This window comes from Molothrus ater, chromosome 28, assembly GCF_012460135.2.
Source record: "Molothrus ater isolate BHLD 08-10-18 breed brown headed cowbird chromosome 28, BPBGC_Mater_1.1, whole genome shotgun sequence".
Classification (NCBI taxonomy): Eukaryota; Metazoa; Chordata; class Aves; order Passeriformes; family Icteridae; genus Molothrus; species Molothrus ater.
This window is the reverse complement of record NC_050505.2, coordinates 657,757-683,348: the sequence shown is the minus strand read 5'-3', so window position 1 is coordinate 683,348 and position 25,592 is coordinate 657,757. Positions and strand designations below refer to the sequence as shown.

The window sequence follows — 25,592 nt, the reverse complement described above, 5'->3', positions numbered from 1 at the left end:
GAGCACCTTGAGCCTCTGGAGCATCTCCCCAGCAGCAGCCCTTGGACACGACCCAGACATCATTTCAGGGCAGGGTTTGGGTCAGGGTTATGAATTTTCTATAAATGGGGTTATGAATTTTCTGTTGGTTTCTTGACCTCTGAGCCTCAGGCTGAGCCCTCCCAGGGGCTCCCCTGTTGGGAGAGACTCTCCTGGAGCTGTTTTGTGTCAGGAAAGAGAGATGCACTGAATTTTTTTGGGTGTTCAGGTTCTTGTTTATTGTTATCTTATCTAAAGTTTTGCACTCTCTCCACACCAGGCTCAGTGCACTGGAAAAGCACCACAAAAATGGCCAACAATCTCTTGTTCCAAGGTCTTTCAAGATTAAACTATCCAATAAAGAACTGACACCTGGATTATTTCCCCTTTTAACCCAATAACTGATCCCAAAGAGCTGCAATGGAGACTTTTCTGCCCAATTACAAAATGCCACCCAAACCCATGGAGGAGAAGAAGAAGGAAGAAGAAGCATGAAGAAGAAACCCAGAACAGCACCCCGTGCTCCCCATCTTGCTTCCATCCACAACACACTAAAAACCCCAAAACCTCAATTTCTCCCCCAGTGACACTCCTACACTGCTCTCTATAATTATTTCACACTTTTGTGCGTTCCAGTCTATCTTGAAGTGCAGGCAACTTTCTCCACGAATGAGGGTCAAAGTCAGAGCTCCCGTGGGGGTCAGGGCACCCCAGAGCAGACAGAAAAACATTCCCTGTGGTGCCCTGGGTTTCCACAATTTTCTATAAATTAATTTTCCCCATTTGGCTGCCTGCTGCACACTGGGTGTGACAGGACTGCACATCCTGGGAGAGTAATGCTGTGTGTGTGTGTGTGTGTGTGTGTGTGTGTGTGTGTGTGTGAGACAAACCCAGCTCTGTCCTGGGGGTGCCAGAGCAGCACCACTGTTACAAAAACCAGGGCACTGTGCACTGAGACTGTGCCTAAGAGTGACATCGAGTGTCCTGAGTGCAGCTTTTGGCTTTTATTTGGGTTCATTTGTTAGAGCAAATTGCTGATAATTAATTCTTATTTAGGCTGCTCTGCCCTTCCAGGCGCCAGTGAAGAGGAAGGAAAACTGAACTTACTGGAAACACAGGTGAGAGAGGAGGGAGAATGGAAAACTTCCTGAACACGCCAGGCTGGGATCAGAGGGACCCAAAACGATCTGCCCAGGGCACCCTGAGAGCTGAGCAAGAACTCTGCCTGCTGCCTCTCACTTGCAGCGTAAAATAATCAAAAATGATTGAACTCTCCAGATCTTCGTGCTTTAATGAAGTTAAAGAAGTGGTCAGGTGTTAAAATACTCTGAATAATCACTGCTCTTTTTCACGAGAGACAGAGGTGTCCTGTCCATGGCAGGGGGCTGGAAGAGAGATAAGATTAAAGTCCCCTCCAGCCCCACAGGCACTAATACAGACCCCATCCAGTTACTACAGCCCTGGAGAGATGGGAACAACCTGGATCTCCTCAGTTTGGCCCTAAGGCTGGGTGAACAATGTGATTTAACACCTCTCTAGGTGTTACTGAGCACCCCTGCGCCGGGACCTTTGCCAGCCCAGTCCACACACCTGCAGGATGCAGCCAGCCCTGCTCTGGCCCTGCAGGACCCAGCCGTGCTCAGCTGGTCCCCGTGTCCCCAGCTCGAGGTGCTTCACCTCCAAGCCCTTCCTGGAGTGGCAGCTCCTGGCCCTGGAGTGGGGCTTTGCGTCACCGAGCGCCGAGTCAATCTCTAGAACATCGAGTCTCCTGTCAAGTGTGGCCCTGTGACATTTCCCAGATGCCTGGAGTGCTTTTCCAGTAACCTCGTTGTTTTCTTAGCTATTAATGAGTTACTTTGAACAGCACAGCAGCCTTGGAGCAGCCTGGGCTTGTGGAAGGGGGTGGGACAAGATGGGCACGAAGGTCCCTTCCCACCCAAACCATGCCGTGATTCTGTAGAACCCCAGAATATCCTGAGCTGGAAGGGACCCACTGGGATCACTGATCCAACCCAGGCCCTGCACACACCCCAAAATCCCACCCTGGGCACCCCTGGAGCAGTGTCCAAACTCTCCTGGAGCTCTGGCAGCCTCGGGGCCGTGCCCATTCCCTGGGGAGGCCTGGGCAGTGCCAGCACCCTCTGGGGGAAGAGCCTTTCCCAAAATCCAGCCTTTCCCTGATCCCCAATGTCTCCTGATCCCAACCTTTCCCTCACGTCCAACCTTTCCCTCACGTCCAACCTTTCCCTGACCCCCAGGCTCTCCCTGACCCCCAGGCTCTGGCTGACAGCAATCCCCTCATTTCCAGCGCCAGCGGGGCCATTTCTGCTCGCTCCCACTCCAGCCTCGAGGCAGCGATACCGAACCCAAACCCGCCCCAGTCCCGAGCGGGGCCGCTCGCGGCTCCGGCCGTGTCCCGGTGCCGGGGCGGGGCCGTGCGGGGCAGGTGATGCCGGGGGCGGGGAGAGCCGCCTCCTTCTCTTCTTCCTCCTCCTCCTCCTCCTCGTCCCGCCGCGCTCTCCCCGCCCTCTCGTCTCTCGGCGCGCTGAGGAGGCTGCGAAGTTGGGCGTGTGCCGGGGAGTTTGTGGAGCGTGTTTGGGATCGGCTTTGGGAGGCAGGAGCGGGGCCAGGAGCGGGGCATGGCTCAGCAGCCCGGGGCGCCCGGCCCGGGGCTCCAGCGCGGGGCTGCGGCGGGCGAGGCGCGGCGCTGAGGCAGCCCCGAACCCCCCGGTTCCCCCCGAACCCTCCGGGAGCTCCGGAGCCGCCGGCATGGCCCGCTGGATCCCCACCAAGCGCGAGAAGTACGGGGTCGGTGAGTGAGTGCCCGCCGGGATGCCCCGGACCTGTGCGCCCCTTCCCATCCCATTCCCCCCGTTCCGTGCCTTCCCTCTGTTCCGTGCCTTCCCTCCCACTCCGTCCCATCCCTTCTCTTCCATCCCGTCCCTTCCCCTCCTTTTCCTTCTCTCTCTCCTTTCCTTTCGCTCCCATCCCTCTCGGGCTCCTCTCCCTGTCCCGGTCGGGCAGTGACCGCTCCCTGAATCCCTCGGGGTGTGTGTCCAGCGCTGGCTTCCAGGAATCCCTCAAAGTTCAGGGCTGATTTTTATCATTTTGCCTCCTCCAGCACGTTTTACACTGAAAAAAGCTCTAGCACAGCAGAAAAAATTTGCCAGCTGGTGTGCCTGGAAGGAGATGTGGCTGGAAAAGGATGAAGAGGGTGTCATGGGCAGATTGAGGGCTCTGGGTGATGTCTGTGCCAGCGGCTGGAAATCTTGATTTAGGGTGAGGCATCGATGGGGAAAGCCTGACTGGAAGTGAGCCAAGCCAGGCTGGACGGGGCTTGGGCAACCTGGGGTAGTGGAAGGTGCCCCTGCCCATGGCAGAAGTGAAACTGGAGGAGCTTTAAGGACGTTCCAACCCAAACCATTCCATGATTCTGTGACTGACACCTTGTACCTCCTGCTCTGTCCCCTGTTTAAAAGGATTTTTCTGAGTGCTGGCTCACTTGTGTCTAACAGGAACAGAGCTCTGTGGTGTTGCTGATAAAATTCTGCTTTGCTTGAGAGTTTTAAACCCACAGTTTTGAGGTCGGTGGTGAGAATTGGGCAGGGAACAGTTGGCAGGAAGCCACTTATGACACAGCGAGCTTTTGATAATTTGTGTTAGTAAGACTGGTCTTCTGTGCCACTGGTGCTCAGTACTGGACTTCTCAATGTGGGAAAAAATTACTAATTTCGTGCTTGCAAAGTGTTCATCACCCCACTCCCCTGAGGGTGCTCAGCCTGTGAGCTTGAAGGTGAAAAACCTCACCCTGCATGATTTTCACAGCAAGTTGAGCTGGGTGACCCCTCCACTTGAGCGTGGCTGTGCAGGAGGCAGCTCAGCTCCTCGCAGGAGCTGCAGAGACATTTTACAGCCTTATCTGGTTTCTCCAGGTAACTGGCAGGGTGTGGAGTGCTGACACCCTGAACTTTGTTTCTTGCTGTTTATCCATGAAGTGTGCACATGGCCTGCTGAGATTGCTGTGGGCATCTGTAATTTCCAAACTTTGGTGGATGATCAGATAACCCATATCCTGCCGGGGTGATTGGCTCTGCTGGTGTTTTCTGAGCACACCTTTGAGCTGTTCCCCAGCTCTGAATGGCCTTGGGCAGCAGATGAATCAGAGGCACTCCTCTGACTTCCCTTTTATTTATTACCTTCCGGGGTGAGTTTTCCGTGCTGGCCTCAGCCAGCTGCTCCTTGTGACAGCTCCTCTCCCAGAAAGGCACTGGCCTGAGAGTAACCAGGGTGGAGGGAAAAAATGCGTCTTCCTGCATGTTTCCACCCAAAAGTGTGTGCTGGGATGTACCCTGTGACTCCTGGGTGATCAGCTGGGTGAAAAAGGTGTTTTCTTTGCCAAGTGCCATGGGGGCTGTCCTGCTGCAGCTCTGGGGTTTCATTTGCAGCCAGGACTGATAAGGTTGATCCACAGGCAGTGCCAGAATTATTGAGGTTTTGTCAGGCCATGTTTGACTCATTGCACTGTAATTTTGTCAATTTGGTGTTTGCAGACACTTGGTGAGTTTCTTATCTGTGTGTCCTGTGCTGTGCTCAAGGGCCCAGCTCTCGTGGTTTGGGGTTACCTGGGAGGGTTGATGGGGTTTGAGAGGGAGATTTGGGCTTTTGGGCTGGGACTGTACCAGTGCTGGAGTGGCTGCAAGGAGGGGAATGCCCTGGGTTGTGTGGGGTGGTGACACATCCCAGCCAGGCATGAAGTGTAACAACAGCTTTTATTCAGAAAGGAAAGAAAAGACTGAGGGGGGATCTCACCAATTCATATAAACACCTCCAAAGGATGCCAGGATGGTGCCAGAGCCTTCCCAGTCATGGCTATAAAATAAAACACAAGTTCCACCTCACCCTGAGGAAGAACTTTTTCCGTGTTCTGTGGAACGGCTCCAGGGAGGGCCTGGAATGTCCCTCTCTGGTGACATCCCAAAGCCACCTGGATGATTCCTGTGTCCTCTGCTCCAGCTGGCCCTGCCTGGGCAGGGGCTCGGGCTGGATGAACTCCAGAGGTCCCCTCCACCCCTAAATAGTCTGGGATCCTACAAAAGAACACCCAGATTGTAGCTGCTGGTGGTCTCTGCTTTGGAAACTTCTACAGAACTACTTGGATTTATTTAAAACGTGACCCTGGAAGCCATGGCAGTGTAGTGGGGAATTCCAGGAAGTCAGCTGTGTGATTCAGTGTCACTTGTCTGATTTCTGCCCTTCAGAAGGGTTTCTGTCCTGGGTTTGATTTTACAGATCCATGCATGGTGAGTTCCAGTGGATTTGCTGGTTTTATTCTGCCCTGAGCTGGTTGAAGCTGGGGGGGGCTCCCTTCCCCACAGATGGCAGAGGACTGAGTTGGGAGTGGCAGCAGCAGGGAGGGCAAAACTGGGAATTGCAGTTTTTAGGGAAGCAAAGGTGAGAGACAAGCAGCTTGCAGCTCTTGCAGCTTCTCCCTGGCAGTGAATTCCCAAGCAAGTGACAGATGGGGTTTGGGGAGGGACAGAAACACCACGGAGCAGCTCACAGGCAGCGTCTCCTCCCTGGCTCTGACACAGCCTCCTTGCCACAGGCTTCACCTCTGATGGCAGATTGAAAGAGCATCTCATGGGAAGCTGATCAGTTCTTGGGCCACACTGAACAAAAGAACCTCTTCTGGTCAGTGTTTCTCTCCAAAAGGAGTCGTTATTTGCAGAAATCCTTTCACAAAGTCTCCTTGCAGTCAAAGAACTCTGCTCTGAGGGAAGGAACACCTTAGTGAATTCCTAAGACTTTTAACTTTTCTTATCTATTTGTTTTAAAATTATTAACTTAGAGCATAAGGAGTCAATAATGTAATTACTTTCTTTTTCTGCTGGCAGTAACCTGGATTTGCACTTTACCTCCAGTGCTACACCTGGGTTGGGTTATAAAAGCAATGCTGTCATTGCTCATCAGCTGTGCCTCACTTTGTGGCCCGAAGCCTTAATGGAGTGAGAGAACCTGGAGTCTGTGGAATCCTAAATTAGTCTGTAATAAACCCATTATAAACAAGCAGCCAGGTCCCTTTTCCTGACCCTTTCTGCTGGAGCTGCCCCAGCTGCAGAGCAGTGCAGGGTGGCAGTGCTGCCTTTGGGCCAGGTGCTTTCCCGTGGCTGCAGTGATGATGGATCGGGCACACCAGGTTCTTGTGGCCCCTCTGACTATGAACCAACAGGATGTGAAGTGTTTATTCATCCTTGTGCAGCCTGAGCTGCAAATGCACCAATTGTTCAATGAATACACAAATCTGAGCTTCCAGAATCAGGAATTATTAACTCAGGTTTGCTTGGAAGAGCCCTGAGATGTGAAAACCAGAGTAATTTGCATTTTGGTGAGGGGGTGCCTTGCACCTGGATGCACTGGGAGGGCTGGGGGGATTCCACTGTCCTGAGGGAGCAGCTGGAGCTGGGCCAGGGGGTTTTAGGCTGGATTTTGGGAAAGGCTCCTCCCCCAGAGGGTGCTGGCACTGCCCAGGCTCCCCAGGGAATGGGCACAGCCCCGAGGCTGCCAGAGCTCCAGGAGGGTTTGGACACTGCTCCAGGGGTGCCCAGGGTGGGATTTTGGGGTGTGTGCAGGGCCTGGGTTGGATCAGTGATCCCAGTGGGTCCCTTCCAGCCCAGGACATTCCATGATTCCTTGACCCTCATTTTTGGGGCAGTGTGGCTGTTCCACAGAGTTTGTGTGGTGGGACTGGGGAGGGAGCTGGGAGATGATCCTGGAATCACCCTGCCAGGTTTTGGTGGCCTCTCCCACCCCTGGCACCTGTCCTGGCTGGCAGGAGCAGAGCTTGGGCTGCTTTATTTGAGGAGAATCGTTGAAGTCTTTCCTTTGTCCCATCCCACTGGTGGTTGGTTCCAGTCATGGCTCAGGAATGGCAGCAGCTCCCAAACACCAAGCAGGGCCTGGCAGCCCTGGGTGGCTGATGGAGCAGGACCAGCTCTGCTCACTGTGGTTTGGTTTGTGGTGACTCCTGTGATGCCTTGGAGTGGCTGCCTAGAACAGGGGCTAGGCAGAGTTAGATAATAAAGTGGGCATTTATTAATAATAAAAAATTATTATTAATATAATAATTAAAGATAAATAATAACAAATTAATAAATAATTATTAATAATAGAATAATTAAAGATAAATAATAGAAATTAATAAATAATTATTAATAATAGAATAATTAAAGATAAATAATAACAAATTAATAAATAATTATTAATAATATAATAAGTAAAGAGAAATAACAACAAATTAATAGATATTTATTAATAATATAATAATTAAAGTGCATTAATAACAAATTAATAAATATTTATTAATAATAAATAATATTAAAGGCCTCCAGTAGCTACACCTTGGGCAGTCAGCAGCAGCCTCCAGGATGCACAGGGGTCACGAGTTTTTCAGACAGGTATGAGTTTGGTTCATTTACATATCAGGGCTTAATTGTCCAATTACAGCTCCAGCTAATGAAGTCATTTCCCCCCAGTTTGCACCCCCCAATTCACTTTTCTTGATGCTTTTTGGGGCCTGAGGCAGCAGAGTGTCCCTGGATCTCAGGCCTGGAGGGATTGTTTGTGTGCCCAGAATGTGAAGCCAGGAACTGACACTCTCTGGAGTTCAGAGTGATGCACTGAGGCAGCACAGGATCTGCAAAATAGAAATGCTAAAACTTGAGGCATCACCTGGGGTGCTGGGCCATCAGCTCCTGGCCCCCTGTCCCGTTCCAGGCACCTGCAGAGCTCTCTCCTCATCAGTCTGGGATCAAAGCCCTTCTCAGTGCTGGGAGTTGTGCATTGTGTCAGGTTAGGGCAAAATCCATATTTGTCTCAACTTGCTCCTTGCTTTTCCCCCACCATTCCTGTTCTGGCTTGGAGCTCACATCCCCTGTTGTGCCTCTGGTTCCTTGCAGGGGCTCCAGAGGATGGAAAAGCCAATCCCCCCATTCCTGCTGCACAGCACCCACCTTCCTTCCTATGCCTGCAAACACTCTGCTCATTTCTCCTGCTTTATTATCATTTATGGCTAAAAATTGGCTGATGGCAATGCCAACAAAATTCCCAATGGGAAAAGCAAACCCTTGGCATTGTTAAGAGCAAAGAATTGAATCTTCCCAGCAGATGACACTTCATTTCTGACCTAGTTTCCAGCTTTTATTGCTGTGTCTGCAGTTGATTTGATGGGAAATTTGGCGGAACTGCTTCTTGCTTCCATAGTCCTTTCTATTTTTTTTAGAATCCATATTAGCCAGGGTCTGTCTTCTCTTATTTTTGGTGATTTCCCCTCTATTGCTGAAGTCATTCCCTGTGAAATTAATCCTGTGGACTTCAAAGGCTTCTCATTGCCATGAACAAGACTTGTCAATGTTCCTTATCTTACTCCTACTTTGAAAAGAAATATTTCCCCAAGTGTTTTGTGACTTGTGTTGAGTTTGTGACTGACATCACCTTCAGGAACTGTCCCACAGTTCATCTCTTTAAAAATTAAAACCCTTTGTGGAGGCTCTAAAGAGGTATCCGGAGCTGCTGGGTGCTTCTGGAGCTTGGGCTGAGCTCTGTCCTGCTGATTAGATGGGGGTGAATTGTTCTGAGGTGGCAAGAGATCATAGGAACCAACTTCCCCCAGAGCTGGGTGTGGGACCAGTGCTGAATTTCACACCAGTTCTTGATTGTTCTGGTGGTTCTTCCTCTGGCATCGGGACTGTATTTGCCAGCACAACTGCAAATGGGAGTTACAGGAGAGGAAAAGCAAAGTAAACACTCCTGAACTGAGAAAAACATAAATATATTGGTCAAGAAACAGTGACAGTGCATAATGTATAATATTCTTTATAATCATGTGTGATAATCCTTATTGTTCAGCTTTGAAAAATGCACACCCCTTCTACCTGCAAACTTCAGTTGGAAATGTACATTTATTGCTCTTCAAATTGCATTTACTTGACTGGTAGGACCTTTCTCTCAACTATTGCTTTTAAAGAAAAAAGCTCCTATTTCTGCCAGGACATTAAAGACACAGCCATGACCAAGCTTAGAACCACGTCAGCCCACAGCCATAAACACATTTCCCCCTTGCTGCTGGAGCTGAGGGGATGTTTCAGGTCCAGTGCATTTAACTGCTGATGCCTGAAATCCTGCCATGGACTTGGGTGCATTTGCCAGCAAACCTGTGCTAATAAAACCAGCCCATAAATACAAGTTACTGAACAGCTTTTTGGGCTGGCAGTCTGTGGTTGCCTTCATAAAGTGATGATGTTGCAGGGCTTTAGTTGGAGCAGTTGCTAAAATGATAAAAAAATGTCTTTTTGGTGCAGTACAGGCTGTTCTTCCCAGGGAGATCTCCCTGGGCTAGAGGGGGAAGCGCCATTTACAGGATTCATTCTCTGGCTCATTGTCACACAACACAGCCAAAGCCAGCAGTGCTGTGGGAGCATTCTGTGCTCACTGACACTGAATTTTGGGAGGTGGTGGTGCAATCCAAGCGCCCCTCATCCTGGAGGGTGCTGTGTCTGAGCCAAAAGTTCATTAAGGTGCAGTGGAGATAATGATTCCTGCTCTTGGGAAGTCTGGAACTTTGATCCTCCATGGCAATAAAGCCATTTATGGCTTCAGCTCCAAGGTTCTGAGAGTGGCTTAGAATGTCAGGGGCAGGTAGTGGCCAGTTAGTTCTGGAAAAGTGCGTTGTTTTTTTTTTTTTTTTAATTTTTTATTTTTTATTTCACCTGATTCTTCCAGCAGTTCCATTCTCCTGCTCTGACAATGCCATGGGGGCTTCAAGCTGCTGAGAGTTTGATGTAAAGGAATAAAGTAGGGAAGGCTTCAGTGCTTAATTCTTCGTCTCCTGGCATCTCAGGCAGTTTAATTAAAACTTACTGCAAATTTTGGAGCAGTTTGTTCTTCATTCTTCCTGGCAGCAAAGGGATCAATATTCTTGTTTGGCTTTTTGCTTCCAGTGTAAGACACCTCCCCCACCACCACCATTCCCTGCCAGAATTTCCTGCTCCTCATTTTAATCTTGTTCCCCCATTTCTTGTTACCTGGGATAGGTGGCAAGAGAAAAATGCCTTGGAATTCCCATTTCTGTGGAAATGAGGAGCTGTGACCCAGTCTGTGCAGTGCCAGTTCCCTGATGGGCTCTGTTCTGCAGAATGGGATCCGTGAGCCCCAGGCCATTCAGGGAAGGTCAGTCTGCCCCAAAGTCCACCTTGGCTGAGCAGAATTGCAATCCCATTGTTCTGCATGTCAGGATTCTCCTTGTGTTACCCCTGCCAGCTCAGAGAGCTCTGGGGTTTCTGAAACATAAAGGGCTTTCCCAGTGGAGCTAAAATCTTCCTCAGCACCCAATCCCCAATTTCTCCAAATGGGCTGAGTCTTCATGCTGTGAGTTCTTTTCCCAGACTGGGAGAGCTGCTCTGCCTCCTCCTGAGCCCTGGCTGGGCAGGGAGGGTGTTGGAGCCCTTGTTACAAATTCCCAGCTGTTACTGAGGTGGGTTTTGTTTGCAGCTGACAAGGGGGGGTTCCTCAGCTTTAGCCTGGATTTGCTGTTGGTTGTGTTGAAGTTTGAGCTCAGGGTTCCTTTCTGGTGCAGTTCAGCCCCCGGGCACAGCTGGACCCTGTGCCCAGATGTTTCCCTCCTTAACCCCCTCATCCCTGCCCCTGCAGTGTGCAAACAGCAGAGCTCAGCCTGGGAGCACTCACAGCTCCGGGCAGGGGCATTTCCAAGTTTTCCTCCTCCTGCTTTGATGTTTTGCCCAGTGAGAACTGGGACAGTCATTTCAAGCCAGTGGCAAATTCAATTAATTCTTTTGTAAGTGCCACACGCTTTCAAGTTGGAAACGAGCTGAGCAGTCCAATTTATGGAGTGCTGGGGTCTTGCTTTTACAAATCTGCCTGAAACTATTATTGGGAAAGTTACTGTGTTGTACTTAAAGTACCCAAGCACAAATTGCACTTTTAGCTCAGAGGAGAAAAGGTAATTACAGACAGACTTGGTGAAATCCAGTTGCAGTTGTGTGGGTGTTGTAAACAAACACTGCATCTTCACAGGCTGTAAAAATGAGAATTAAATCAGAGGTTGCTTTTGTGGAGTTGGATTTCAGAGCCCTGGTAGGGCTGTGCAGTTGTTAAATCAGAATTAGTGCCACAGTACTGTGGGGTATGAACTCCTTCTTGTGGAGGGCACAGCCCCAAGAATGGCTGTGTGTTCTCCCAGGTCTCTTTGTCCAAAGGAACAAAGGAAAACCATCACAGCTGAGGTGTGTTGAGTTGCAGTGAGGCCAGCAGGCTGGGCTGGACACAAACCAGGCTCTGCCCCTCGTAAACCAAAACCAGTGGCAAAACCCTTTGTGCTGTGGTCATGTTGGAGCAATTTCATGCGTCGGGGTGATTATTTTAAATGTTTTAATGTATTTTTGGGACCATACTGATCCTTCAGTCTGGGTGTTGGTGCTGGGATCCCAAAGAGGCAGAACAAAGCTGCAGGGCTTGGAGGACAGTAACACCTTTAACCCTGGCAGGGATCACCAGACCTGGAACACTGCAGCCTTCAAAACTGTTTGGTGCTCAGGCTAAGCTTCATTATTTATCTGCCCTTTTCATGTGCTGCTCTCACTGGGATGCACTGGGAGCAAAAGCTGGGGCATTCCCAAACCACAGCCTGGGGGAATCACAGGATCAGGGAGGATCAGATTGGAGGAGACCTCAAGGATCATCTGGCCCAACCTTTCCTGGCCAAACCTTGAAGAGCACCATAAAGAGATGCCTCAAACCTGCTAAAATGTGCAGAGGTGTGAAGAGAGGCCAGGCTGTTTTTCCAGCTGTGTCTCTGCAAAGGGAACATTTCCTGGTGTTCCAAGGGGACTGGAATTGCAGGTCTGGGTGTTTTGGTTGGTTTCTTTTTTCTGAAATCACGGCCTAGATCTGGTTGGGTGCTGTAAATTCAGGAGCAGCCTGGCTCCTCCACTGGCAGCACTGATTTATTTCTCCTCTGGCTCACAGCACTCACTCCAGACAGAAGCTGAGACAGCTCATGTAGATTAATTCCTTATCTGAGCTTAAAACCCCCAAGGGCCCTTCAGAGTGAAAATAATAAAGGAAATGGAGAGGCCAGTGAAGAAAATGACACAGCAAAAGGTTTGTGTGTGGGTATTCACTGGGTGGAAAATAAACCAGAGTGTCTGTGAGGGTCAGAGCACAGGAGCAGCTGAAGTTTGGCTCCTTCCACCCCAAGCACTCTCAGAGACAAAACAGTTTGTGCTGGGCCCAAGTCTGGGTGTTGAAGGTGTATCTGTGTCCTGTGTGCAGCTCAGATGCACTCTGAGAACTGAACATTCCTTATTTTTACACAGATACCGTGGTGTAAACACTTTGTGACAAATATTTGAGGGGAAGGTGACGAATGGGGATTCTGCAGACATGAAAATACAGATATTATCTCTTTTTTTCCTTACAATCAGGATATCTTGTGCTTCAGCAGTTCTGAGTGATCTCAGTTTGCCTGATTTGGATCTGAGAAGCTCTAATTAAAATCCAGGGACTCATTTGTCCCTGCTCCAGAGCACTGTTGTGGAGCTGCCTGTGGGTTTGGGGTGTTTAAAGCCATAAGAGGCCATGGGATCATCCCATGGGAGCCTTGTGTAACCTTGGGAAAGCCTCCTCATTCCCATGGGCTGGGCTGTGAGGTTGTTTTTCCTAAAGCAAGCCAGGCTTTAGGAGATTAAACCATCGAGCCCAGGATCTGATCCAGCCCCGGACGGGGAGTGAGACAGGATTAGCCCAGAGATGCTGAGGGCATGGCTGAAAGCCTTCCCTGCTCCCAGATCTGGGAATGGCCTCCATTTGGGCTCTTTGGGCAGGACAGTCTGTAAAACCTCTGATTGTTCGCCTGTCCCACTCCAAAATAATCCATTATTCAGAGAAATCAGGGAAGTCCTTCAGGCTTTGATCAAGTGTGCATCAAGTCCTTGTCCTGGGCAGGTGAGCAGGGCACACGCTCAGTTGGCTTTGGCTCCTGGAACAGTCTGAGGTTGGAAGTGTTGGAAGCCTCTGGAGGGCAGTGGCTCTTCCTGCTTTTCTCCTGGTTCCCAAAGAGGGGGTGAATGTAAAACCCCACAGTTACAGCATCCAGATTACAAAGGGCATGTCCCATCCTCCTGCAGAGGCAGCTGATGTCATTGCTCAGATGATTTCATGCTCATTTTTGAGATAACCCAGTTTGGAAATGTGGAGAGCATTCATTGGGTGAGGTCAGCCTGGACCAGGGAGTGCACAAGGTGCTGAAGTCATAAACCCCCAGAATTCCAGGGAGTTTGGGGCTGGAAAGGACCTTAAAGAGCCTCTCATTCCCTGGGCAGGGAGAGTCTACCTACAGCTCCTCACAGGCTGGACTCTGCTGTCTGAGGGTGGCTGTTAATGAAAGCATTTTCAGCTGCATAATCCCATTAAATCTGAGTTACTGACACCCCAGATGCTCAGCACTCACTCAGAACTTTTGGAATCGATCTGAATGGCAGCAACCACCATCCATCCAGGAGTGGGAATTTTTCTGTAACAGTGACTAAATGTCCATATTTCCCAGTGTTGAACCATGAATTACTTTTTTCTTTTTAAGCAGAAGAAGTAGCCTGACATCTAAATCTTAATTATGCCATTCTCAGTTTGTCAGACAGAAATTCCTGGGAAGTTACCAGAATGTTTTTGCTCCATACATAAAAAAGACTTTGTTCTTCTGAAGAATGAATTCCTGGGTAGTTCCTTGTTTTTTCAATAAAGCCACTGTGTTTTTGGCTGAATCTTGGCACTGGGGACCATCCCAGGCTCCTCCAAGCAGGGCTGTCCTGCAGAAAGGCCATTCCTGGGTGCTGCAGCAGAGCTCAAATCACTCTGGTTCTGGCTGTGGGCTTTGGCTGTGGGGCTGAGGGATGGAATGAGCTGGGGCTGGGTTCCTGCAGGGCCCTGAATGGGATCCTTTGTTCTGGGGAGCTGCCCCAGCCTCTGCTGGCAGATGGGGGGGCAGGATGTGGCATTTGGACAGGGTTGTTGTGTCTTTGTGCTGGGTGGGGCAGGGGGGTTCAGAGCCAACTCACAGATAATGGATCTTGCAGGGGCTCTGTTTTCCAGGCCAATAATTCACATTTCAAGTGCTCTCATGGAGGGAAAGATTCCATTTCCTTCTGATTTGAGTTACACAGAAATGGTGTGTGACAGTTGCTGCTTCCTTCTCTTTGCATTTTGAGGCATTTCAGCCCAGCTTGGCCTTTAGGGCAGTCTTGAAAAGGAATTAATCTGTGGGAAAAATGGGTCTAGGAATTAACAGAAACATGGAATCATGGAATGGTTGGGTTGGAAGAGACTTAACAGCTCATCCCACCCCACTCCTGCCATGGCAGGGACGCCTTCCCCTGTCCCGGGTGCTCCAGCCTGGCCTTGGGCACTGCCAGGGATCCGGGGGCAGCCACAGCTCCCTGGCAATTCCAGGGAGGAATTCCTTCCCAATATCCCATCTAACCTCCTCTCTGTCACTTTGAAACCATTCCCTCTGAAAATGCCACATCTGTCCTGGTTCCCCTGAGCCCCAGCTCAGGTTCCATGAGCTGCTCACAGACCTCTTGCAAACTGAGGCTTCTCCCTGGGCTCTTGCACCAAGAGGAGCCTGGTGGGGTTTAAAGTGTGTTTTGGGGTTTTTGCTTGCAGTAGAATTGGACTCTTGTTATTGTACTTGTTGTTTTTTGTGCCTGGTGCTGGGGCCCTGTCCTGTGAGTGCTGCTGGGTGGCCCTGGCTCGGGGGTGTGTGCTGGGGCTGCCCTGTGGCCAGGGCAGTGACAGGGCCACAGCTGCTCCCTGAGCCGCCCTCCTGAGCCCTGGGGAGCCCAGGCTCTGCCAGGTTTCCTGTGCCACTCCTGCAGTCCCTGTTTTGGGGTGACTTTGGGGCAGAGCAGCCCCAGGTTGTGCAATGCCCTCGGGGCTCCTCCTCCAGCCCCGCTGAGGAATCACCCTCTGCCCTGGAGCATGAAAATTGCTGCTCATCTTCAATTCTGGCCCTGGCTGTGCCGTAAAATCAACTGTTCACAGAATTATCTGCTGCCCTTTCCAATGCTGATGGATTCCATGGGCTGGGTGCCCTTGGAAAACACATTCTTCACCTTTTAACCAAACTGAAACATAAACCAAACACGAGACGTTGCCTCCAGTCGTGCTCGAAGAAATGATCATTAAACAAACCCAGGCTCATGTTTTCCACCTCTGCCTCCTTATTTGGATTAAATTTCCTCAATTTCAGTGCTGCTTTTCATCTGGGATGATGAAAGGAGCAGGATCAACACTCTGAAGTGAACTTCAAAGGACAAAATCACAGCTGAAGTTTAGCTCGGAGCAAAAAGACTTAACTTCAGATATTGCTGCAAATTGGAATACAGAAGTCTCTGTATTATTTTTCCTTCTTCCTTTCTTGCTGCTCTGTCAGGATTTAAGTGAAGGGGTTTTATTTTTCCACGCCATGCCCATGTTTGTGATGTGAAGCTTCCTTTTCCTTTCAAGTCAGTGAGAGGTCACAGAGGGGGCTCCCAGCACAAATCCCTGCAGATGGGATGGCTGGGGACAGCTCTGACTCCAGCAGCAGGAAACATCACTTGCAACCAGCAAAATTCCCAGGGAAAATATGCCAGCAATTTGTCTTTTATAATCTTGTACATAAGCATGAGGGAGGAGGTTTCAGACAGTGACCCTCTGTTCTGGCTTAGTTCAGTCTGGCGGGGCAAGGAAAGATAAAATTGACTTTTTTTGTTGGTTGTTTTGATGTGGGAGCTCCTCCAGGTTGTAAATGCTGCGTGTTGGGATGTGAAACCTGCCTGGTGGAGCAAGCAAGGGGAAGGGAAGGGGAGTGCAGGGGTTGGTTCTGTCTTGTGGCTGCTGTGATCTTCAGGAAGGGGAAGGGATGGCTGGGTCCTCCCTGGCGCTCTTTGGGCTGAATTAACTCTGTGTTCCCAGCAGGAAGGCTGGGCCTGTGTCCACCCACCTTTCCCTGGGCAGCAGTTGATGGGAAAAATGCTGCCTGGTATTTGTATAATGGGTGATTGTCCCAGAAAAACCCGGGGCATGTGGGGATTGTGTGTGGGAATCCCTGGGTGCAGCAGCCCTGCAGCACCACAGGGACCTGGAGGGGCCAGGCCAGGCCAGGCCAGGGGGAACTGGGGGTGCTCCAGGGCTGGAACCCCTCTGCAGGGCTGGGAGAGCTGGGAATGCTCACCTGGAGAGGGGAAATTCCAGAGACAGCTGGGAATGCTCACCTGGAGAGGGGAAATTCCAGAGAGAGCTGGGAATGCTCACCTGGAGAGGGGAAATTCCAGGGAGAGCTGGGAATGTTCACCTGGAGAGGGGAAATTCCAGGGAGAGCTGGGAATGTTCACCTGGAGAGGGGAAATTCCAGAGAGCTGGGAATGCTCACCTGGGGACAAGAGGGATCCAGGGGGAGCTGGGAATTCTCATCTGGATCCAGGGGGAGCTGGGAATGCTCATCTGGATCCAGGGAAAGCTGGGAATGGTCACCTGGAGAGGGAAAGGGTCCAAGGAGAGCTCAGAGCCCCTTGCAGGGCCTGAAGGGGCTCCAGGAGAGCTGCAGAGGGATTTGGGCAGGGGATGGAGGGACAGGACACAGGGAATGGCTCCCACTGCCAGAGGGCAGGGCTGGATGGGATACTGGGCAGGAATTGTTCCCTGGGAGGGTGGGAGGGAATTCCCAGGGAGCTGTGGCTGCCCCTGGATCCCTGGCAGTGCCCAAGGCCAGGCTGGAGCCTCTGGGACAGTGGGAGGTGTCCCTGCCATGGCAGGGGTGGCTCTGGGTAGGGATTTAAATCCCCTCCCAACCCAAACTACTCCACACTTCTCATTCACATTCAGCTTTGGCTATGAACATTATCCAGATTTTTCTATTAGAATGTGAATGGAATTTTTACTTCTGGGCCAGTTCTGGATCTTTAAGGTGTCTGAGCCACACACCCAGCTCACCAGTCAGCTTCAAAATCCTGATTTGCAGCCCCTTTGTGGGGAGGGAGAGGAAGGTGGGTGTGGAAGCAGCTCTTAGGAGCAGAAATCCAATAAAATTCCTGTGATCCTGTGGAAATCATGGGTTCAGAGCATTGTCCATGTGTCTGGGGCCCCAGGGAACAAACCCTGCCCTGCAGCAGAGGAAGCTGTCCCTGCCTGGGAGCAGGGATCCTGCAGGGATGCACATCCCCAGCCTGCTCCTGCTGGGATGTTTGTCACCACAACATTTGGAAGAAAGCTCTGATCTGGGAGAGAATTTCTGGTGGTGAAAGCCCCAGGCTGTGCTGGAGCCCCTCACCCCCATGGGAATGGGAGGCACTTCGTGGGAATTTCCTGGAGGAAGAGCTCTGATTTTCTGATTTTTATTTATTTATTTCATTTCCAGTCCAGAGCTCCTCAAATACAAACCTTGGGAAGTCTCAAGAATTCTCCTCTGAAAATGTTTGGGTGTTTTTGTTTTTTTTTTTCTTTCTTTAAAACAAATGTGGTTGTTCACCAATGGATTTCCTCAGGGATACATAAATATGGGAACTTTGTGTTTGGGAAGATTTCATTGCTGCATTTAGGATGTCATCTATTCTTAAATCAGTATTTTAAATAAATCAGGTGGTCTGGGTTTGGTCTGCTCTGACTTTGCTGACATTTCCTTGAACCACAGCAAAAAATGTCACTGATTTTATGTCTTTTTCCTTGGTTTGAAAGGAAATTCCATTTAAACTTTCTCACCTGGTGCCAGGGAGGGCTCTGCTTTGCCCAGTGAAGCTGCAGGAGTCCCAGGGAAAAGGCAATCCAGCACTTAATCCTATTCCCCCTGGAAATCCCATAAGCATCCAGCTTAACTTTGTCTTTGGGAGGGATTAAATTCACACAGAATCATCCCAAGCTTTGGTGCCAAAATTGGTTCTTGGCTGGGGAGAGTCTTTAGCAGCAAACAAGTGTGGTTTGGTTTGGAAAGGAGTGGTTTGGTCTGGAATGGGGTGGGGTTTCTTACAGCATCCCATTTCTGATGTTTTCTGATGCTGGAGTTACTCCTGAAAAAGGCTAAAAAATGAGAATTCCAGAAGTGATGTGCCTGAGGTGGTGGTGACTCTGTGGGCAGGTTTTTGGCAAGGCTGAACATTTTTGGGAATGTTCAGTTCCCCAGAAGGTCCCAGGCCTGTCTGGAAGGTAAAACCCCCCCTTTGTTGTCTGTTAGTGATGCTTCCTCGTGATAAAATCTGGAAATAGATACTTGCTGTCCTTTCCCAGTGTATTCCATACCCAGGGTGGCTTCATCCCTTTGTTCCTTTTCCCAAACCCTGCCCTGCCTTTTGAGAGCCCCTTCCCAAAGCTGATTCCCTCATGGTTTTGTCTCTTTTCTCCCCATTTTTCAGCCATCTACAACTATGAGGCCGTGCAGGACGTGGAGCTGTCCCTGCAGGTGGGGGACACTGTTCACATCCTGGAGATGTACGAAGGTAGGTGCAGCTCATAGGGGCTTGGAAAGAAAATAGCAACAAATCAAGATTATTTTTCAAATTTTAGATCTGTATTTTCAACTTCTGTTACACCCCAAAGCACAAATTTAGTGTGTAGTGGCTGCTGTAGCCTCTTAATTTTTAAAATAGTGTTAAAATGCAGAAATGCAGAGGGTTTCTCATCTCTGTGCTGTTCCAGGCAGAGTTTATCAAGGTCAGTTTTCACCCCAGTATCTCAAAGGCAGCACTAAAAGGGAAAGAAACATTTAATTCTGGCTGTTCACTGCTGTTTTCACCTCTTTGCTTTGGCTCCTCTTTGGGCCAGGCCAGGCACCTGTGCTCATCATGGGATGAACTGATCCTGCTGGAAAGTAAGAACAATAATTTAAAAAACCCCTAGCTTTTACCTGAGTTAGGTCTTGATCTGAGTGGATGACAGAAAAGGAGAGGGAAGGGCTGATTAGTTCATAGTTCATGTTGTTTTGAGTTGTAATATCACAAACTGGCATTAAATGTTCTTCAAATGCTCCAGTTGTGGAGCTTCCATGCCCTTTTTGGGCTGTTTCTCCTCATCCTTCACTGGGACATTTTTCATAATACCTTCATGTAAACCACAGAGTGAACAAAATTCTTAATTTAAAGATTAAGATGATGCTTGAGTGTTTCGACTCTCCCTATCAAATTTGACTCTTTGACAACGATTTCATTATTAAGACTGGAACAGAGCCATTCAATCATTTTAAGGAATGCTCTGGTCACTGCTTCCCTCTCCAAAACTCAAAGGTAAAATACAAATCCAATTCTTTTCAACAAGCAGCATCGATTTGAATGAAGATCCTGTGCTCAGGATCAGCGCTGAGAGCAGGGAGCTGCTCCTTTAGCCATTTGTTCTTGGCCCTTTGTTCCCTTCCCATCCTCAGCCCTGGGAGCAGCTCCCAGTCCTGGCAGGTTCTGCTGTGGTTTTACCCCTCTGAGGGTGATCATGGTGGGGGAGAGGGGAAAAAGGGAAATACCCTGTGGAAATCACTGATTTATGACATGGTTCTGCAAAAAGACACAGGGAAAGGGGAGGAGAACTCCCTCGGGAAGAGGAGGCATCTTGCACTTGCCAAAATTTGGGGGATTTACTTTTTTCTCCCTATTTTGAGCTTTTTTATAATTGTTTAACCCCTATTTCTTGTAATCAGTTCAACAGAGACAGGAACAGGGAATGAGTACATAAATGGCACCTCTTCTTTGGCCTGAAATCTCCCAGTTTGGAGCTTTGTCAGGAGAAAATTGCCTGTGAATAGTTTGGGAAAGATTTGAATGTTTTCATGTGTGGAGGGGAAAGTGATGGTTCCCAGATGCTGAGCCACCAGTGGGGAGCAGGAATCTGTGGCTGAGGCACCTCAGAATTCCTGCAGGGCACCAAAAATGCCTTTTCCCAGCAAGAGCAGCCAGAAATCCAGGCCAGACAGTTGGGAGTGTACAGGAGGAGATCAGAGATGGTGACTCTGCTGTGGGTCTGCTCTAATTTCCCATAAATTCACCTCAAACCCTCCCCTTTCTGATATTCTGCCTGCCTGGGAGGAGCTTCTTGTGTCTTCCTCAATCTCTGCTTTTGGGATAGCAGCTCTCAGCTGTGTTCCCAGCTCTCTGGGGGCCTGGTTTTGAGGGTAAATGTTCTCACAAGAGGCTTTTCCTGCTCCTTTTCATGCTAATGCTGCCTGCTCACCACTAGAGCTGATAAAAACTGGTTTTGTTCCTCTAATCACTGCTCTTATCTGGACACACAAGCCTGACTGAGGAAAAGTTTCCATGGAAGCAGGGCGGGGGCTCTGTGGGAGGAAAGGCTGGAGATGCCCTGTGGAGTCATTTTTGGGGCTGGGAGATTCCCCATGAAGTCATTTTTTGGAGGGTTGGGACATGCCCTGTGGTGTCATTTTTTGGAGCTGGAGATGCCCTGTGGTGTCATTTTTTGGAGGGTTGGGACATGCCCTGTGTTGTCATTTTTTGGGGCTGGAGATGCCCTGTGAAATAATGAAATATGGGAATATGTGAAATATGTGAAATAATTTTGGGGGGGTTGGAGCAAACCCTGTGAAATCACTTCTGGTAGTTGGAAGATGCCCTATAAAATAATTCTTTGGGGTGGGAGGAGGAAGCCCTGTGAAGGCACTTTGGGGCTGGGGGATTCCCCATGAAGTCATTTTTTGGGGCTGGAGATGCCCTGTGGAGTCATTTTTGGGGCTGGAGATGTCCTGTGAAATAATTTTGGGGGGTTGAAGCAAACTCTGTGAAATCATCTTTGGGGGTTGGGAGATACCCTATAGAATAATTCTTTGGGGTGGGAGGAGGAAACCCTGTGAAGGCATTTTTGGGGCTGGGAAATTCCCCATGAAGTCATTTTTTGGGGCTGGAGATGCCCTGTGGAGTCATTTTGGGGGGCTGGGAGGTTCCCCATGAAGTCATTTTTTAAGGGGTTGGGACATGCCCTTAAAGATGGTGTAATTTTTTTGGGGCTGGAGATGCCCTGTGAAACAATTTTTGGGGGTTGGAGCAAAGCCTGTGAAATCATTTTTGGGGGTTGAGAAATGCCCTATAAAATAATTGTTTGGGGCTTGGAGGAGGAAGCCCTGTGAAGGCATTTTTTGGGAGATTGCCTGGGTAGTTATTTTTTGGGGTGGAAGATGCCCTGTGGAGTCATTTTTGGGGTGGGAGGTGCCCTGTGGAGTCATTTTTGGGGTTGGGAGGTGCCCTGTGGAGTCATTTTTGGGGTTGGGAGGTGCCCTGTGGAGTCATTTTTGGGGTGGGGGATGCCCTGTGGAGTCATTTTTGGGGTGGAAGGTGCCCTGTGGAGTCATTTTTGGGGTGGAAGATGCCCTGTGGAGTCATTTTTGGGGTGGGGGGTGCCCTGTGGAGTCATTTTTGGGGTGGGGAGTGCCCTGTGGAGTCATTTTTGGGGTGGGAGGGGCCCTGTGGAGTCATTTTTGGGGTGGGGGATGCCCTGTGGAGTCATTTTTGGGGTGGGGGATGCCCTGTGGAGTCATTTTTGGGTCACCTCACCTTGCCCACAGCTGAGGGCATTCCAGGCTGTCAGTGCCATTCCTTAGGGGTTCAGGGGGGGTTTGGGGCTGTCCAGAGGCTCTGGGTGCAGCCCCTGGGTGTTGTCACTGTCACTGCCCAGCCCAGGATGCTCAGGAGCACATCCCACCGTGTCCCCAGGGCTGCTGCTCCTGGTGTTCCAGAACATTCCTGCATTTCCTGCTGTTGGCAGCAGCTGCAGTGCCTTCCTCAGCCACCTGGAGTTCTCTGTGCTCTGGGGCTCTGGTTCTGCAGGGATCCAGGTGGATCCATCCTGGGATGTGGCTGGGCTTTGGTGTTTGCAGTGAATGTTATCTGCTGCCAGACACAGCCCTGACAGAGCTCAGCTGCCCTGGGGCTCAGGCACAGGCAATAAAGGGGATTTTGGGTGCGCTTTGGGGCAGCTCTGAGCTGCACAAACCTCTCCTGAGGTGGCTCCCAAACCCTCTGGGCAGTCCCTGCAGTCAGGTGCTGCTCCTGTGCTGCCTCACAGTGCCAGGAAACTTCCTGAAATTGCAAAATCCCTGCTCAGTTGTGCTGTCACTGCAAAGGCTGGAATCACAAAATATCCTGAGTGTAAGGGACCCACAGGGATCATCCAGTCCAACCCCTGGCCCTGAACAGACACCCCAAAATCCCACCCAGACTGGGGCTGAGGCTCTGAACATGCTTTGCCTCTTGTTTTCCAAGCCCCAGTTTCCAAGTTAGGCTGATGCAGTTGGGGTGGATGGTGAGTGCACCTGGGAAGATTTGGGGGTGATAACAGAGGGGGTGATAAAACAGTGGGGATCACACAGGGGGATCAAGAAGCAGTGATAACATGGGGGGATCACACAGGGGGGATGACACAGGGGGGATCACACAAGGGGGATCACACAGGGGTTGATAACACAGGGGGGGATCACACAGGGAGTGAACACGGGAGGGATCACACAAGGAGTGATAACACAAGGGGGATCACACAGGTGTTGATAACACGGGGGGATCACACAGGGGATGATAACACAGGGGATGATACAGGAGGGATCACACAGGGGATGATAACACAGGGGATGATACAGGAGGGATCACACAGGGGTTGATAACACAGGGGTTGATAACACAGGGGGGATCACACAGGGGTTGATAACACAGGTGTTGATAACACGGGAGGATCACACAGGGGATGATAACACAGGGTATGATACAGGAGGGATCACACAGGGGATGATAACACAGGAGGGATCAAACAGGGGTTGATAACACAGGGGGGATCACACAGGGGATGATAACACAAGGGGGATCACACAGTGGGGATCACACACAGCAGGGATGATAACACAGGGGATGATACAGGAGGGATCACACAGGGGATGATACAGGAGGGATCACACAGGGGTTGATAACACAGGGGGGATCACACAAGGAGTGATAACACAAGGGGGATCACACAGTGGGGATCACACACAGCAGGGATAACATGGGAGGGAATAACAGAAGGGGGTAGCACAGGGAAGTTGATTCATTTTTCTGACCTGCAGCTCCCCTGTGCCAGGGATCCAGCAGGGGGTGACTTCCCTGGAAATGCAGCTCCAACTTGGACAAAGGACATAGGGAAGGAGGTCAGAGGGGAAACCACAGGCTGAGCAGTGTGAACTGAAGGTTCCAGATATTTCCAGTACAAGCTGTCCATGGAGTCATTGAATGCTTTGGGTTGGAAGGGACATTAAAATCATTCTGTCCCACCCCCTGCCATGGGCAGGGGCACCTCTCACTATCCCAGGTTGTTCCAGGGATGGAAACACTTCCAGGGATGCTTCTGTGTGCCAGTAACAATCTGTATAGGACACCTGAGAGCTCTCAGATCTCTTTTCTTGGATCCCTTTCCCTTTTACACACACAGAGCCAAACCCACTGTAGATCCCAGGGCTGTTAGTTCAGGTCCCACACTGCAGAGCAAGGTTTTGTTTTCCCCTCATGTCTCTGCCTGCACAGGGGCACGAGCTCTGGACAAGATTTCTCCTTCCCCTGAGAAGAAGACACTCAGTGCATGTTCCTGCTGCCTGCCAAGGGTTCAGCACTCTGCACATGCTGCAGAATGCAGGAAAAGCAGGGATTGGAAAAGGAACCTTGCTGCCTCCAGGACTTTGGAGGCTGCTCCGGTGCAGGGAGTCTGTCCTTGAGCAGGGAGCTGGGAGGACACTTTGCTGTTGAGGGGAATCTCTCCAATCTGCAGGATTTATCATTATTATTGCTAGCTGTAGGATTTCAGGGGAGCTGTGGGTGGAAGGAATGTGTGCTCACATGCTGTGACCCCTGGCAGGTTCTGCTCCTGCTGAAGAGAAGTTTACCTTGAATTGGTTCCTGGTTTCAGTCAGCCCTGGGGAGGGTGAAGCAATGCTCTGAGTGCTGTGGGGCAGGACAGGCCCCCAGGAGGAGGAACAGGGACCTTGTGGTCCCACATGTGACCTGGCCTTGCATCACTGGGGAGAGCTTGATCATCACTGGAGAGTTGTCATTAGATTTTTCTTTTCCATACTGCATAAAGTCCACTTAGTGAAGGGTAAAGTTGAGGACTTGATCAATAAAAAAAGCCCAACAAAACAACAACCCCAAACTTTGAGTCGTTTCTTTGCAAGTCTGCTTATATTTTTGTTTTCACTCAGATTTCAGTCTGAGTGTTGGAGCAGCTGAAATTTTCCATGTCATCATCAACTGCAAAACCTTTCTCCATTTTTAGCCCATCTCTGCTTGGGGAAAACACTCAAACACTTAAACAGTCTCATTCCTCTGAAGATTTAAGCAGATTTGGGTTTTTTTTTAAGAAGAAATCATGTAATTAATTGACCACTGCCCAAAGATTGATGTTCCTGTTAAAGTGATGGATAAAATTACTGAAGGTGGGAGCAGAATTCCGATAGAAGTTGCATGAGGTTCTTGCAGAAACAGCTTTGCACAACCAGGCCCAACGTGCTTTTATGCAATGATTGCAAAATATTTTACAGGAATGGGGGGAAGGCCAGGGGGCCCTTTGAAACAGGAGGAAGTTGTGCTGTCAAAGGGCTCAACGTGTTAAATGGGATTGAAATCCCTCCTGGTAAATTCCATGAGCTCTGTCTCCCACCCTGAGTAATTTGTGCTTTCCCCTTCAATTAATAACAACTTAGATAAAAATAGAACCTAAATCTTCTCATCCCTAATCCAGGACCTCATCCATGGCTCCATGAGCAATGGATAATCTTGTTTTCCTCCAGTGAAAATAAATGGAATTTCTTCTTTCCTCCTAACTTATTACTGGAATATTGGAGGTTTTGAGGTGGAGGTACCTCCCCATTGCTGGAGAAAGGGTACAAAGCTGAACTTCAGAAAATAAATAAATAGAAATACAACCACATGCATATAAAAATACTCCAAAAAACCTGAATTAAATCATTCTAGGCTCTAATTTATGATTGAGGAGTGTCAGATCCATGGTTCTTTATGGAACCTTCTTTGATAAATATAGGAATATTGGAGGGACCAACAATAAAACCACCAAAAAAAAAATCCACAAAAAAAAATTTAAAAACAATCCCAGAGAAACCAGCCTCCCCTCCTCTCTTCTTTGCCTGATTATTCCCTTAAACCCCTTTGCCTTCTTGATGCTGCCACTCAGCTGGACATAATCTCCTTGGATGGGCTTTAATGTCCCTCCCAACCCAACGCATTCCATGGAAATCCGGTTAAAACCCAGGTGCCAAAGAGAGGAGAAATGTTCTCTCAGAGACGTTTGCTCTTGAGGCCTGGGCAGCACAATTGTTGCTTCTGTCTCTCGATCTTTAGATCTTACCAAGGTAGGATTGATAAACAGGATTTGTGCCAGGGCAGGGAGCTCAGCTCCTACAAACAGAGCTGTCTTCCCAGGAGTGGATCCCAAATGAGAAGATCAATAGATTGGTGTTGTAGAAAGGTGGTGAGAATCACAATTTGTATTTCATTACTGTCAACAGG

At 49.6% G+C, this 25,592-nt stretch overlaps 1 protein-coding gene across 1 annotated transcript in view; it reads left to right on the top strand.

Moving 5' to 3' along the window:
* Positions 1-2,757: 2,757 nt before the first annotated feature.
* The window catches only part of DOCK5 (dedicator of cytokinesis 5), an 82,965-nt gene continuing 60,130 nt past the window's right edge, over positions 2,758-25,592 (top strand). Inside the window, exons 1-2 of the mRNA XM_036396555.1 lie at positions 2,758-2,830; positions 18,474-18,557. Coding sequence (XP_036252448.1) covers positions 2,788-2,830; positions 18,474-18,557 — 127 coding nt within the window. The 5' untranslated portion in view covers positions 2,758-2,787. The remainder of the gene's footprint in view (positions 2,831-18,473; positions 18,558-25,592) is intronic.